General features: G+C 39.9%; 1 protein-coding gene across 1 annotated transcript in view; it reads right to left on the minus strand.

Annotated features, from left to right (window-relative positions):
- Positions 1-16,747, minus strand: part of STK32A (serine/threonine kinase 32A) — a 171,553-nt gene that overhangs the window by 6,355 nt on the left and 148,451 nt on the right. The window contains exons 8-10 of the mRNA XM_004384932.1: positions 14,710-14,826; positions 13,422-13,547; positions 11,738-11,866 (exon numbers count right to left, since the gene is read on the minus strand). Of these exons, the coding sequence (XP_004384989.1) occupies positions 11,738-11,866; positions 13,422-13,547; positions 14,710-14,826 (372 nt within the window). The remainder of the gene's footprint in view (positions 1-11,737; positions 11,867-13,421; positions 13,548-14,709; positions 14,827-16,747) is intronic.

Raw genomic sequence — 16,747 nt, forward strand, 5'->3', positions numbered from 1 at the left:
GATAGAATTTTGCAAGACCAACAACTACTTCATTGCAAATATCTTTTTTCAACAACATAAACAGTTACGATACACATGGACCTTACTGGATGGAATACACAGGAATCAAATCGACTACATCTGTGGAAAGAGATGATGAAAATCTCAATATCATTAGTCAGAACAAGGCCAGGGGCTGACGGCAGAACAGGCCATCAATTGCTCATATGCAAGCTGAAGCTGAAGCTGAAGCTGAAGAAAATTAGAACAAGTCCATGGGAGCCAAAGTGTACTTCCTTGAGTACATACCACCTGAATTTAGAGATCATCTCGAGAATAGATTTGATGCACTGAACACTAATGACTAAAGACCAGACCACTTGTGGAATGACATCAAGGACATCACACATGAAGAAAGTAAGAGGTCATTTAAAAGACAGGAAAGAAATAAAAGGCTAAAATGGATGTCAGAAGAGACTCTGAAACTTGCTCTTGAACACTGAGTAGCTAAAACGAAAGGAAGAAATGATGAAGTCAAAGAGCTGAACAGAAGATATCAAAGGGCAACTCAAGAAGACAAAGTAAAGCATTATAATGAAATGTGCAAAGACCTGGAGTTAGAAAACCAAAAAGGAAGAACACACTCAGCACTTTTCAAGCTGAAAGGATTGAAAAATTTCAAACCTCGAGTTGCAAAATTGAAGGATTCTATGGGCAAAATTCTGAAAGACACAGAAAGCATCGAAAGATGGAAGGAATACACAGTCACTGTACCAAAAAGAATTGGTCGATGTTCAGTCATTTCAGGAGATAGCATATGATCAAGAACCAATGGTACTGAAGGAAGAAGTCCAAGCTGCACTGAAGGCACTGGCAAAAAACGAGGCTCCAGGAATTGACAGAACGCCAATTGAGATGTTTCAGCAAATGGATGCAGCACTGGAAGAGCTCACTTATCTGCCAAGAAATTTGGAAGACAGCTACCTGGCCAACCAACTGGAAAAATCCATATTTATGCCTAGTCCCAAGAAAGGTGATCCAACCAAATGTGGAAATTATCAAACAACATCATTAATATCACATGCAACTAAAATTTTGCTGAAGATCATTCAAAGGCGGTTGTAGCAGTACATCGACAGGGAACTTCCAGAAATTCAAGCTGGATTTAGAAGAGGAAGTGGAACAAGGGATATCATTGCTGATGTTAGATGGATCCTGGCTGAAAGCAGACAATACCAGAAAGATGTTTACCTGTGTTTTAATGACTATGCAAAGGCATTCGACCGTGTGGATCTTAACAAATTATGGATAACATTGTGAAGAGTGGGAATTCCAGAACACTTAATTGTGCTCATGAGGAACATGTACATAGATCAAGAGGCAGTCATTTGAACAGAATAAAGGGATACTACATGGTTTAAAGTCAGGAAAGGTGTGCATCAGGTTGTATCTTTTCACCATATTTATTCAATCTGTATGCTGAGGAAATTATCCGAGAAGCTGAACTATATGAAGAATAACGCAGCAGCAGTATTGGAGGAAGACTCATTAACAACTTGCATTATGCAGATGACACTACCTTGCTTGCTGAAAGTGAAGAGGACTTGAAGCACTTACGGATGAAGATCAAAGACTACAGCCTTCAATATGGATTACACCTTGACATAAAGAAAACAAAAATCCCGACAACTGGACCAATAAGCAACATCATAATAAACGGAGAAAAGATTGAAATTGTCAAGGATTTCATTTTACTTGGATCCACAATCAACACCCATGGAAGCAGCAGTCAAGAAATCAAAAGACACATTGCATTAGGCAAGTCTTCTGCAAAAGACCCCTTTAAAGTGTTAAAAAGCAAAGATGTCACTTTGAGGACTAAGGTGTGCCTGACCCAAGCCATGGTGTTTTCAGTCACCTCATATGCATGCAAAAGCTGGACAATGAATAAGGAAGACCAAAGAAGAATTGATGCCTTTGAATTATTGTGTTGGCAAAGAATACTGACTATACCATGGACTGCCAAAAGAATGAATAAATCTGTCTTGGAAGAAGTACAGCCAGAATGCTCTTTAGAAGCAAGGATGGTGAGACTATGTCTCACATAATTTGGACATGTTATCAGGAGCGACCAGTCCCTGGTGTAGGACATCATGCTTGGTAAATTAGAGGGTCAGCAAAAAGAGGAAGACCCTCAATGAGATGGAATGACACAGTGGCTGCAACAATGGGCTCAAGCATAACAACAATCATGAGGATGGCGCAGGACAGGGCAGTGTTTCATTCTGTTGTACATAGGGTCGCTCTGAGTTGGAACTGACTTGATGGCACCTAACAGCAACAACATTTATTCAACATGTAGAAACTATCATTGCAGATCATTACATGCCCCATATTTCATTTACTAATAAGCCAGTTCTACCCTTTTCTTATCCCTATTGAAAGTGTGTAGCATTTCAAGGCTGCTTCTTTCACTCAGTACTCAATAATGCAATTCTGGCTCTTAGCCTTGAAACACTACAGACCCTTCTAACTGCGGGTGAAAGACATCTACAAGACGGCAAGATGAGAGGGAAAAAATGTCCCCATTTTCTTACAGCTACAGATAATAGAATATAATGGTTGGCATCATTTAGGAAAAAAAAAAATGTTCTTGTATATATTTCTCACAAAGTGTCTCACAAAGCTCCTGGGCTTCAGAGGTTGTTGCTTAACCCTATGAAAATAAATCCTACCCTCTAGCAAGACTAAGACGCTGAATGGATTGCTTACTTAATGATGTGTTGGCTTGGTAATAGTGTTTACATTTATATCTCTTTCCCCAGAGGTGTAAATATCTATAAATTTTCTATTAATTCAGAAAGACATCTGTGGCTGTGCTCCCCTCTTTTCTTTTCCCACATGTAAGACTAAAGGAAAGAAAGAAAGGAAGGAAGGGAGGCAGGGAGGAAAGAAGGAAGGAGAAAAAATTTTGCTGAGGCTTCTTAGTTAATTAAATAAAGAATTTGGGAGAATTTGGGAGTCTTGTCTCATTTAAATTCATATTAATGAGCACCTACCATATATGTGGAGCCCTGATGGCACAGTGGTTAAGAGTTCAGCTGCTAACCAAAAGGTCATCAGTTCAAATCCACTAGCCACTCCTTGGAAATCCTATGGGGTAGTTCTACTCTGTCCTATAGGGTCACTATGAGTCAGATTTGACTTGATGGCAATGGGTTTTTGGTTGCCGTATATGTGGCCTTATGGGGTGTATAACAATGTACATATCCCAGTAGGCTTCTCTGCAGAAACAAAAAGCCAATTCGTACGGAATTACAAGGGGTCCCCAATAGCAAAGCAATCTTGATAAAGAAGAATAAAGTAGGAGGACTCATACTTCCTAATCTCAAAACATACTATAAAGCTATAGTAATCAAAATTGTATGGTACTATGGCACAACCATTGTGGAAAACAATATGGCGATTCCTAAAAAAATTAGAAATAGAACTACCATATGACCCAGCAATTCCATTCCTAGGTATATACCCTAGGGACCTAAAAGTAACGACATGAACAGACATATGTATACTGATGTTCATTGGAGCATTATGTACAATAACAAAAAGGTAGAAACAATCCAAGTGCCCATCAACAGATGAATGGATAAACAAAATGTGATACTTACATACAATGGAATACTACTCAGCCTTAAAGAAAAATGGATGAGCCTTGAAGACATCAGGCTGAGCAAAATAAATCAATCACAAAAGGAGAAATACTGTATGGCCTCACTTATATAAAATGACAAGAATAGGCAATTATATAGAGACCAATGTTTGCACGTGGTAACCATGGGCGGGAGGAGGCAGGGAGAGGAGAAGTAATTCTCTGGAAAATGGTGAATTTTTGCCTATGGTGATGGAAAAATTGGCGTCAACTAATGTAGCTATTGTCACTATGCTGTACATCAGAAAAAAAGGGAAAAATGGCAATAAAGTGTTTTATATAATTCTACAACTACAACAGAAGCCAAAAAACAAAACAAACAAACAAAAAAACTGCATTTGTTGATACTGTGTAGGTATAGCTAAACACTTCATGGGATTAGTTTTCTTGGTTCAAAGGTTTAGGGTCATGGCTTCGTGCGTGTATCCAGTCAGTTGGCCTGAAGTTGTTTTGAGAGTTTCTGTTCTACCTCTTAGTTTGATGAGTAGTGCCTGGGGTCTTAAAAGCTTTCAAGTGGCCACCCAAGACACAACAATTGGCCTATATTTGCCTGGAATAGTGGAGGAAAAAGGAGACCCAAATCAAAGAAGGAAATGGGCTGCAGGTTTAATTGTCTCCATGAACTACTACCTCCTCTGCCATGAGACCAGAAGAAATTTGTGGTGCCTGGCTACCATTACTGAACATTTTGATCAAAGCCCCAATAGATAGATCCTGATAAAAAGGAGGGAAACTGGGGAACAGAACTTCAAATTCATATAGAAATCAGACTTACTGGATCTATTGAGACTTGGGACTGGGGGGACCCAAGAATCTATTGCCCAGAAATAATCTATAAAACTTGAACCAAAACTATCCGGTAAAGGCATCATTAAACTAAACAACAATTAATAAAAAATGTTTGCCTTGAGCACTGTGTGCGTCTCAAGATCTATAGGAGCTAAAACTGACAACAGTTAATCTGAAGCACAGATGAGAACTTTAAGGGGCAGAGAGTCTAAATTAATGGTGAGGTAACAATATGCGAAAAGATAGAATGGTGACACATTGTGAAGTATGTAACCAATGTCATTGAACTCACATGTAGAAATTGTGAATGGATGTATGTTTCGTTGTATATATTGCCACCAAAAAACAAAAACAAAAACTGTATGGTACTGGTATAAGGGTAGATATATAAAGCAAAGGAATAGAACGGAGATTCCAGAAATAAACCCATACATCTATGGTCAATTTGGCCAATCGATTTTCAACAAGGGGTGCCAAGACCATTCAATGGGGAAAGAAGAGTTTCTTCAATAAATGGTGCTGGGACAACTGGATTTCTACATTCAGAAGAACCTGTATCTTGAGTGTTCTTGAGCCTGAACTGTAACTGTTACTTCCCTAATAAACCCGATAATCGTGAGTATGGTCTGTGAGTTCTGTGTGGCCATTTCAAAGAATTATCGAACCCAGTAGAGAGTGCTGTGGGAGGGACGGTTGGTGACAGAGTTAGTAAGGATGGCGGAGAGAGGAGGCTTGTATGGCCTCTGCCTTATGGGAGTCAGCCTTGTGCTGTTGATCTTGGTTCTCCTTCCCCCTGTGGGGTTGGAGGAGGTCAGACACCGCCCCCACACCGTTTTTATATCCATACAAAGGAATATTACTCAGCTATAAAGAACAATGAAGTTTTGATACCTGCTACTATATAGGTGATCCTTGAAAACATTACGCTGAATGAAATAAGTCAAATACAAAAGGGCAAATATTGTTTGATCCCACTTATACGAATTATCTAGAATAGGCAGATGCATAAAGACCAAAGCTTATTAGTATTTACAAGGGACAGGTGGGACGGGGAAAGGGAGAGTTACTTCTTAAGGGGTACTGAGTTTCTGTTAAGGGTGATGAAAAATAATTAAAAATGGATAGTGGTGAAATTTGAACAGTGTAATTAACGTCACTGTAACTAATGTCACTGGTGAATGTAATTAATGTCACTGAATTGTACATGTAAAAATGGTTGAAATGGCAAATGCTTTTATATATATATATTTTTTACCACAATATAATTTTAAACAGTATATAAAAATGTATGTCCATGAGCTCCCTACATGCAAGAATTAAATAGAAAACAATGTGATATTGTTGATCAGCTATCATCAGAAACACAAATACTGTAAGCAGATAGGAGTTTGCAAAGAAGAGAATCATTTCGCCTAAGAATTTAAAAATAGCTCAATCCATTAATCCATTGCTGCACGTGGCTGATTTTGTGTGTGTACTAGTAGGTTTTTTCACACACAAAATAATGTAGGGGCTTTTCCCCTAACAAAGCTTTATATATATATATAGAGAGAGAGAGAGACATGTATGTATGTATATATATACTTTTCCAAGCAAACGCATTCTTTCTCTCTTCCTAGTATATTTTAACAGAAAATTCTAACCAAGAATACTAGACCAGATAAACTAACAGGTTTGCAGGGTATTTAAAGGACATTTTAACATGGAAATGAAGGCTGTATTACTAAATTAATTGCAATACAAGAATCATGTTGTAATGTCCATTCTAATGAAGTGTCACAGGAAAAAGTAGAACGTGGAGCTGGAGAAGATGAGTCATTCTGACTTGATAGATTCATTGTGAATGTTTTCTCCCAGCCAGGACGCAGGGTTGGAAAGTCAAGTATCAGGAGACAAAGCAATGCCCCTAAAACATGCATAGTTACATTGCTGGCCTCTTTTCCAGGCTTGCGGCTTGAGCAGAACTCCCTTGATGGCAATTGAGTCTTTTCTAATGTGGTGCCTAAACAGTGATGAATGAGGCCCTAGAGCAGCACGGTGACTTTGAGCTACAGAGGGGCAGAACTGTAGTTTAAGAAAGCCAACATGGATGTCGCTATGCTGGACACTCCCGTTAGATTGGGCTGGAGGAAGGCGGCACCTCAGACCGTGCCTTTAGATGTATTCAAAGGGCAGAGAATGAGCAATGTCGCAGGCCTTTTGAACACAGCCTCAGTATGTCCTACAGTTAGCAACAGCTTAGCATTTTCCTTCCTTTGGAAAACTGACGACATACCTATACCCTGAGGATATGTTGTTGCTAGGTGCCATCAAGTTGGTTTTAACTCATAGTGACCCTATGTACAATAGAACGAAACACTGCCCAGTCCTGTGCCAGCCTCACAATTGTTGTTATGCTTGAGCCCATTGTTACAGCCACTGTGTCAATCCATCTCATTGAGGGTATTGCTCTTTTTCGCGGACCCTCTACTTTACCAAGCATAATGTCCTTCTCCAGGGACCGGTTCCTCCTGATAACATGTCCAAAATACATGAGACGACGTCTTGCCATCCTCACTTCTAAAGAGCATTCTGACTGTACTTCTTCCAAGGCAGATTTGTTCATTCTTTTGGCAGTCCACGGTATAGTCAATACTCTTTGCCAACACCATAATTCAAAGGCATCAATTCTTCTTAGGTCTTGTTTATTCATTGTCCCCCTTTCACATGCATATGAGGTGATTGAAAATATCATGGCTTGGGTCAGGCACACCTTAGTCCTCAAAGTGACATCTTTACTTTTTAACACTTTAAAGGGGTCTTTTGCGGCAGATTTGCCCAGTGCAATGCATCCTTTGATTTCTTGACTGCTACTTCCATGGGCATTGATTGTGGATCCAAGTAAAATGAAATCCTTGACAGCTTCAGTCTTTTCTCTGTTTATCATAATATTGCTTATTGGTCCAGTTGTGAGGATTTTTGTTTTCTTTATGTTGAGGTACAATTCATATTGAAGGCTGTAGTCTTTGATCTTTGTCAATAAGTGCTTCAAGTCCTCTTCACTTTCAGCAAGCAAGGTTGTAACATCTGCATATCGCAGGTTGTTAATGAGTCTTCCTCCAATCCTGCTACCACGTTATTCTTCATATAGTCCAGCTTCTTGGATGATTTCCTCAGCATACAGATTGAATAAATATGGTGAAAAGATACAACCTGATGCACACCTTTCCTGACTTTAAACCATGTAGTATCCCTTTATTCTGTTCAAACGACTGCCTCTTGATCTATGTACATGTTCCTCATGAGCACAATTAAGTGTTCTGGAATTCCCACTCTTCACAATGTTATCCATAATTTGTTAAGATCCACACGGTCGAATGTCTTTGCATAGTCAATAAAACATAGGTAAACATCTTTCTGGTATTGCCTGCTTTCAGCCAGGATCCATCTAACATCAGCAATGATATCCCTCATTCCATGTCCTCTTCTGAGGATATACCATCCCTGAAATACCCTTGCCCTTTCTTGTCTGCATGGCTGCCTCTACACAACCTAGAGGAACCCTATGCCTCTCCTGGGAAACTTTCATGACCCCTCACTCAGGTTGAATGAGCAACCCCCAAGTACTTTGTACATCTAAGGATAGCACTGACTACCTACTCAGAGAGATTTCCTGATGTAGTAAAACCAGTTGCTCTGGAGTTGACTCCAACTCATAGTGATCCTATGTGTGACAGAGTAGAACTATGTTCCATGGATTTTCAATAGCTGATTTTTTTGGCAGTAGATTGCCAGGCCCTTCTTCTGAAGTGCCTCTGGTGGATGTGAACCTCCAACTTTTCAGTGAGCAGCCAAGCACATTAATCATTTGTACCATCGAGGAACTACCCTGGCATAGTAGGTATTTTATAATAATTTACTGAATGAATGAATGAACAAATACAATAATAATATAATAAGCTGCCAAGTTTGAACCCAAAATTTTTGAAAACTTGATATAAAAAAGTAGAGATATGCTCTGACTGGGATCACAACAGAGGGTCCTGGACAGAGCTGGAGAAAAATGTAGAACAAAATTCTAACTCACAAAAAAGACCAGACTTAATGGCCTGGCAGAGACTGGAAAAACTCCAATAGTATGGCCCCCGGACACACTTTTAGCTCAGTACTGAAGTCACTCCTGAGGTTCACCCTTCAGCCAAAGATTAGACAGCCCTGTAAAACAAAACGAGACTAATGGGGCACAACGGTCCAGGGACAAGGACTAGAAGGCAGGAGGGGACAGAAAGCCGGTAATGGGGAACTCAAGGTTGAGAAGGGACAGTGTCGACATGTCATGGGGTTGTTAACCACTGTCATAAAACAATATGTGTACTAACTGTTTAATAAGAAACTATTCATTCTGTAAACATTCATCTAAAGTACAATTAAAAAAAAAAAAAAAGTAGAGATAAAGTCCCATTTTGATGTTCCCACTTCTTTCTGATTCTTCTTTGAAGGAAGGCTATGCTTTATTTCAAAGTAAAAAAATTAAAAAAAAAAAAATTAAACCCAAAGTACAAGATTAGGGGATCTAAATTGCTCTGATGAATGATGCAAAGGGCTGTTGGACAGAACGACTTCTTGGCAAATGATTCTGGGGTGGATGGGAGACCGGGAAGAAAGAGGAAATTTTTTTTTTTCTTTTCCCTTTTGCTGGGTATTAGAAAATGTTGGGAGTTCTATACTGTTGGTAAGTGGCTTATTATCTTTCTTGTAAGAGGAGGGAGGTTGGCCCCTGCAACCTGGTGGCTGTAGGGGGCTGGGACAAGTGAAGGCCACCAAAAGATGCCATGGATGGAGCTTGACCTTTAAACTCTAAAAGCAGCAATGTCAGTTTCCACTACCCAGAGTTTTGAAGTTTTCTTTCTTTCTTTGAATGTATTCAGCAAATATTGATTGAGCATCTGCTCTATTCCAGGTACTTTTGAGGTACTGGGAAGATAATGGGGAGTCAGACTGACCTGGTCTTCACCCTCAAGATGCTTTCTTTTCAGTAGGATAAACAAAGAAAAATAAATAAACAGACACATAAATAAAATAATTATAAATTATGATAATATCATAAAGGAATTAAAAATACAGGCTGAAATGGAGGATGATGGGGTAGGAAACTCATCTTTGACAAAGTAACATTTAGAGTGTAAAGGATAGGAGGGAGCCCCCTATGTGACAATCCAAGGGAAGAACTTTCCAGGAAAACAGATGAGCAAAGGTAAAGGACCTGAATAAGGAAAAGACATGCAGTGATTGAGGGTCAGAAATAGGGCCTGCTGGAGGGTGCTGAGTGAAGGAAAGAGTGGTATGGTATGAGGGTGGCATGGGAAAAGTAGATAAATCATGCAGAGCCCAGTAAGCGTGGTAAAAAAGTTATCTACAAATTAACTTAGTTATCTCCAAATTTTAGAAAACTTCCCATAAGGATAACCTCTTGGTCTTGGCTACATTTTGGGGCCTGTTAACTGAGGGGCCTGTATATGGCTTGAGCTGAGCTCTGTAGGAGCACAGGAAGGTGCAAACCTGGGAAAGCCAATTGATTATGACATGAAGAAGATTAGTGGGAGGAAGATGGTTTAAGTGACAAGGAATAAGTAAGATAGGTTTGTGGCACAGTTAAGCATTCCTTGGATGGCCCTAGAAAACATTTAAGGATGGGAATCTAGCAGGAGGCCCGTTCTGTGATCAAAGAGGATGGAGATGTGAACTTCGGTTAATTGAGCATTAAAGGGTATGGTGGCCTTGTAAGAGTGGAGAAATTAAGGACCTCGTTGTTGTTAGGTGCCTTTGAGTCAGTTCGGGCTCATAGAGACCCTATGTACAACAGAATGCAACACTGCCCTGTCCTGCACCATCCTCATAATCATTGCTATGATTGAGCCCATTGTTGCAGCCACTGCTTCAAGCCATCTCATTGAGGGTCTTCCTTTTTTTCACTGACCCTCTGCTTTACCAAACATGACGTTCTTCTCCAGGGACTGATCCCTCCTGCTAACATGTCCAAAGTACGTGAGATGTAATCTCGTCATCCTTGCTTCTAAGGAGCACTATGGCTGTACTACTTCCAAGACAGATTTGTTCATTCTTCTGGAAGTCCATGGTATATTCAATATTCTTTGCCAACACCATAATTCAAAGGCATCGATTCTTCTTAGGTCTTCCTTATTCATTGTCCAGCTTTCTCGTGCATATGAGGCGATTGAAAATACCATGGCTTGGATCAGGCACACCTTGGTCCTCAAGGTGACATCTTTGCTTTTTAACACTTTAAAGAAGTCTTTTGCAGTGGATTTAGCACATCAAGTATACTTATTTGTTTGCAGAGCTATCTTCACCACAAGGCTATGGAATCTTTTGAGTGCAGGAATTATATCTCATTAATTTCTACCTCCAGTGTTAGAACAGGGATGTGGCAGATAACAGGTAGTCAATAAAAGTACCCTCAATAAATGGGTAAGTGGAGGGATGCGTGAATGTTTGTGTAAATGTATGGATGAATGGATGAATGATTGTGTGTATGTATGAATGAATGGATGGACAGATGGTTGGATGGATGGATAGAGGACCATGAGAGGCAAAGTGAAGGTATATTACTTCACCATCATTATAATACATAGAACCACATGTGAATATAAAATCCTACAGGGTCCTGGCAAATTATTGTACTTAAATCTGAGCTCTGACTCTGACAGAAAATAATATGCCAATTTAAAAAATTAACTCAGCCTGAAATCTAGCAATGTAAGAATTTTATCTTTTCTGTGAACAGATACTCCTTCCTTCTACTAGCCTCGGTGTATCACAAGTTTTGCTTGTGGCAAATAACAGACACCACCTTTACAGTTGGCTGCTCCCAGTAACTCCTCAATGCAGTAATGTGACCCAAAATATCCATGTGTGTACTGAAAAACCCTGTCCCTTGACCATAGTTTTAGGTGAGCTGACCTAGGCATGGCCAATTAGAATCTTTCTCCCGGGAAACTGTAAATTTTGGATTGAGAACCAGGAGAAGGCAATGACTGAACCAAGCTAATGGCAGAGCACTAGAGAAAAAGTCCACACATGAAATACTACTGCTAGATCCACAGACCTGTCCTGACCCCTGCCCTTCCAGAAGCCTGGGTTTTTGACTTCTTTGATTCCACAAAGCAGGGAGCTGAGATGACCTCCCATGAGAAGCTCTCAAACAAATCACAGTCATCACAAGCATTCCTGTGACCCCGAGCTGGGCAGGGGCTGGCATACCTGAGAGGAGTCACATTTCCTCATCTCCTTCTCCTTTTTTGCCAGACGCTTCTTTTTCTTGTGAAGAGGTTTGGACTCCAAAATCATCTCTTCCAGTTCAAAGGTGGGGTCACAATTCAGCCTGCCTTTCTGCAGGGAAGAAACAAGTTGGCTCAGTTCTCAGATTCCAGTATCATCCTAAAAATATACCAGAGATAATGTGGAGAATAACACTTTATCCTAACAAAACATCCCCAAAATAATAAGCTAGGACTCCCACTCTAAGTTACATATAATTTAATGCCAGCATTGTTTTCATCATTCTTTGATTTTATATTTTGTTTATTTTTCTAAACTTCTAATGAGCCCTCGGTGAGTAATGAGGGTAACCAAATTATGATTATTTTCCCAAGGTTTAAGCTTTGGGGTTATGTTTCTCAAATCATGTGCCAAGGATCATGCAGACCAGAATCACCTGAACTGCTTGTTCAGATTCTCAGTTCTCCATTCAAACTCCCCAAATCAACATTTCTGGACACAAGGCCCAGGAATCTGAACTTTTAACAGGCTGCCAAGCTGATTCAGACTCGCAGTAAAGTCAGAGAACCATATGCAGGGCTTCTGTTAAGGCAGAGTGATGATGAATCACAGTGGTCCACACAGAAGGAGGAATGGAAGAAACAGTAGGTGGTGCCTAGAGAGACTTCCATGGAGAGGTCTCCTTCGTGCATGCACCATGGTACAGGCTGCTTCTCCTGCACTCTGCAAAGTGGACAGGTAAGACCTAAGCTCACCCTCGTGTTGCTCCACAAAACATGGCAATAGGCCTTCCCATCCTCAACATTCCGCATCACGCTGCCATCTCCCCTCTCTCCTTTTGCACTTTCATGATGCTCATAGGAGCTTCGTCCCTCTGCTGTTTGTACAGGAAGTATCACACTCCCACAAGCCCATAGCAAGCACCTCGCTTGGACTTAGCAACAGAAAACTCTGCATTGTCTCTATGGACCCTTTTAGAGCTCATCATTATGACCAATCTACCTACAGCTGAATGCATACCTCAGGCCCTGGGAAGAGAGAAAGAACTAGAGGCCTCACTTGGGCCCCTGGCTTAAGTTTCCAGACTCCAGCTTTTACCAGTGGTCTTCAGTAGGCCTCAGCTGCCCTTGGTCAAATGTTTATCCACTGGAATTATTTCCCTTTTGCTATTGGCCCTTCTGAATATAGCTTCTGGGATAGAACTACCAAGAGAAGAGGGGTGAATGGCAAAAATTAAAACCTTACCCCTAATCCCAATGGTTTTCAGTCATTTGACTCACAGAATGCCATGAACACAAATTTCCACATCTCTGGAAACAAAGAAGACTTTTTAAAATATTTTTTTAATCAGCGGATTCATGGAAATGACTGTTTGCAGGGCTATGCCTTCTTTCCAATAAAAGCATGCCATAAAAAGTGGTTAGGAACTAGAATTCCAGATACAGACTGACTTGGATTAGAATCCCAGCTTGGTCACTTGCTAGCTATGTAGCCTTTGGTGACTAAATGCACCCCATGTGTGCCTCAGTTTTCTCATCTGGAAAACAGGAATTTTGACTCGCTTACAACATTAGTGTGGTTGTCAAATGAGACAATGGATACATTTGGCACAACAAGTTATGTGCACTGAATGACAATTACTATAGGTTGGTTAGAATTGACTCACATTAGGAATAAAACCTGGAATGAGCCTCTTCTGCAGAACTGCGTCCCAGTTCATATCATTCATATACGGAAAGTTCTGAACATCAGACAAGCGAGAAAATCGTTGGTCTGGATTGGGTTCAAGCAGCTGCCAATGGAACAAAGCAGGGTGATCAGGAAGAAGGTCAAAAATTAGCAGGCAAAAAATGAAACAAATTTCCTACAAATGTTTTCAAGTTGAAGGAAACAAGGCAACGTTTCCCTCCCTCCACCACCATAAACAAAGAATGCAGATAATACATGGTTAGAATGAACTATAAGTAGGTTTTTGCAATGTAGTAAAGGAAGATAGCTTGACTACTGAGTCAGACATATCTTTGATTCCTGACTCCCCTACTTACTAGCTATGGACAAGTTTGTTCTCAAAACCATAGTTTATCCATTTGAAAAGAATGGACAATAGCCTATTTCATAAGGTTGCAACCAGGATTAAATAATGCCATGCAAATTAGTTATATGCATAATAGATAGTCGGCACATAGTAGGTGGCAAATGTTGATTTTCTATTACATTTTTACTAGTAAAACTCATTTCCCACTTAAACATCTTAGTTGTTTCTACAACTAATCAAAACACATTAGGAATCAAAATACAGAGATGGTGTAACTAAGGTCACTGTCATAGTTCTGGCTTTTACTAACTGGGACTAAAGATTTTTTTCCCCCTTAATCACTCCAGAGCCAACATCACATCAATCCTGTGGCTCAAATGAGAAATGTCTGTTCCACTTGAGAATGTTCTGGAGGTGATAGCCATGGAACATCAGGGTATAATTTTGGGGGGAAGGAGCTAATTTACTTATGGAAAAATGACCCCACGATTCCTGGTTGGTGCAAATGATTAATGTGCTTGGTTGCTAATTAAAAGGTTAGAGATTTGAGTCCACCCAGAGGCACCTTGGAAGAAAGACGTGGAGATCCACTTCCAAATAAGCAGCCATTGAAAACCCTATGGGGTTCTACTCTGACACACATGGGGTCGCCATGAGTTGGAGTCTATTTGACAGAAACTGGTTTTTTTATTCCTCATCTTTGACATCACCAATGTTAATATTTCTATTCCAAAACAAGGAACTTTACCCTAAGGACAATAGACACAAGCTTTGAATCTTCAATCCCCAAATTTCTTTTTCTTTACCAGTCACAACCTGTGCGATCTTCTCTCTTAGGAAAAAGCCAAGGTCTAACTACAAACTCAGACAGCATGCTTTCTTTTGTCAGTTCTCTTTGTCATGCAGTCCTCCTTCTTACCTTCTTAAGAAGTGATACCATTTCCTGTGACCAGGTAGAAGGATAAGTGACAATAGCAGTCTCGAACATGTGCACAATTTCCTTGCTGGAAGTACTGGAGCGAATATGATATGGTCTCTTAAGGGGGAGAAGAAGTAAGATGCATCATTTTTGTAGGGTAAAAGAAAAAATTTGTTTTAATAATATTTCCAGGCTGAACTTGCAAACAATAAAATATTAAAGTCAATTTCTAACTCCTCTCGGCTGATTGTTGTGTTGCCATTGCCTGTTCGGTCCAGTGTTGCCAGATCTCCTGCTTTGTAAATAAGACATGTCATAAACTTATATTTTCTTGTGGAATCTCTAAATTTTTAAAAGCTGGACATGCTAATTAAGTTATATGCCTAATAGATGGTTTACACATAGTAGGTAGTAATTCGACCAGGCCAAGTAAAACATTTCTGGGGGTTGAATCAATCTCTGAGTTGCCAGTTTGGAACTATTTTGTAAAGTAACATATACAAATAATTTGGACAAGCAATCAATAAGTTGAAATCTTAAAAAATTACTATTTAAGGGTTGATTATAATGAGATTCAGTGTTGGATTATACTGTCCATTTCATTTGCTTGAACCATAATGAGGAATGACATAGCAGCAAGCTACCCAGAAAAATTCAAATCCAGATCCTAATGCTGTGAGTTACTAGCTCCATGGAGTGGGCTCAAGAATTTCAGGAAGAGGCAAAGGCTTTTTTAAATTTCTGAGACAACTGGATTTTTCAATAGTTTCAACTTAGTGGAAAAAGAAGTTAAAACTGTGGATTTGTTGCAGTTTTCACAGATTCTCATTAGAGGGCAGCCTTTATTGATGTTAATTTCTCTATTTGCTGAAGGAATTGACAATGTTTGGATTTCATCTCTTTTATGTAAGCTGTAAGTCAGCTACTTGGGAGCCCTGGTGGTGCAGTGGTTAAAGTGCTCAGCTGCTAACCAGAAAGTAGGCGGTTCAAACCCACCGCCTGCTCCATGGGAGAAAAATGTGGCAGTCTGCTTCCATAAAAATGTACAGCCTTGGAAACCCTGTGGAGGAGTTCCACTCTGTCCTATAGGGTCACTATGAGTTTGAATAGACTCAACAGCAATGGGTTTTTGGGTTTGGTTTGTGAGCTACTTAAAGCCAGAGATAATATTCATATTTTTGTCCACAGTACCTAGCACCTAACAGGTGCTCAATAAATGTTTATTGAATGAACAAAGTTTCCACATAAGATTAACCAACCATACCCAAAACCATTGCCATCATGTTGATTCCAACTTATAGAGACCCTATAGGACAGCACAGAACTGCCCCATAGGGTTTCCAAGGCTGTAATCTTTACAGAAGCAGCCTGCCACGTCCTTTTCCAGAGGAGCAGCTGGTGGGTTTGAACCACCAACCCTTTGGTTAGCAGCCAAGCACTTAACTGCTGTGCCACCAGAGCTCCTCTAACCAACCATAGGATGTTTAATACAGATGTACATTTATTAAGTGACTGGCGCTTTCTAGATGCTTAATACGTGATTGTTGACCAATGAACTAAACTGAGGAAACGTAGGGGCTTAAGTTTTTCCCTGTTGTAAATCAGTATTAACAGGCAATATAATGTTAGTAAGTATTTGAGATTTGAAGGCAAAAGGATTTGAATGCTAAACTTGGTCACTTAATTTCTGAGTTTCAACTTCTCATCTGTATGATAAAAATCTGTTGCCGTCGAGTCGATTCCAACTCAGAGTGACCCTATAGTCCAGAGTAGAACTTCCCCATAGGGTTTCCAAGGAGAGGCTAGTGGATTCAAACTGCTGACCTTTTGGTTAGCAGCCAAAGGCTTAACCACTGCACCACTAGGGCTCCATCTGTATGATGAAGATACTTTATTTGTAAAACAACCTACCTCATGAGATAGTTGGGAAAAAAATTAAATGAGATAATGCATGTGAAGTTTGCAATAGACTAGTTAGTACATATTAGACGCAGTAAAGTTCAGATATTTTTATTGTTAGTGACAGAAGGGTAGAAAA

Source organism: Trichechus manatus, unplaced genomic scaffold (assembly GCF_000243295.1).
Source record: "Trichechus manatus latirostris isolate Lorelei unplaced genomic scaffold, TriManLat1.0 scaffold00130, whole genome shotgun sequence".
NCBI classification, from domain to species: domain Eukaryota; kingdom Metazoa; phylum Chordata; class Mammalia; order Sirenia; family Trichechidae; genus Trichechus; species Trichechus manatus.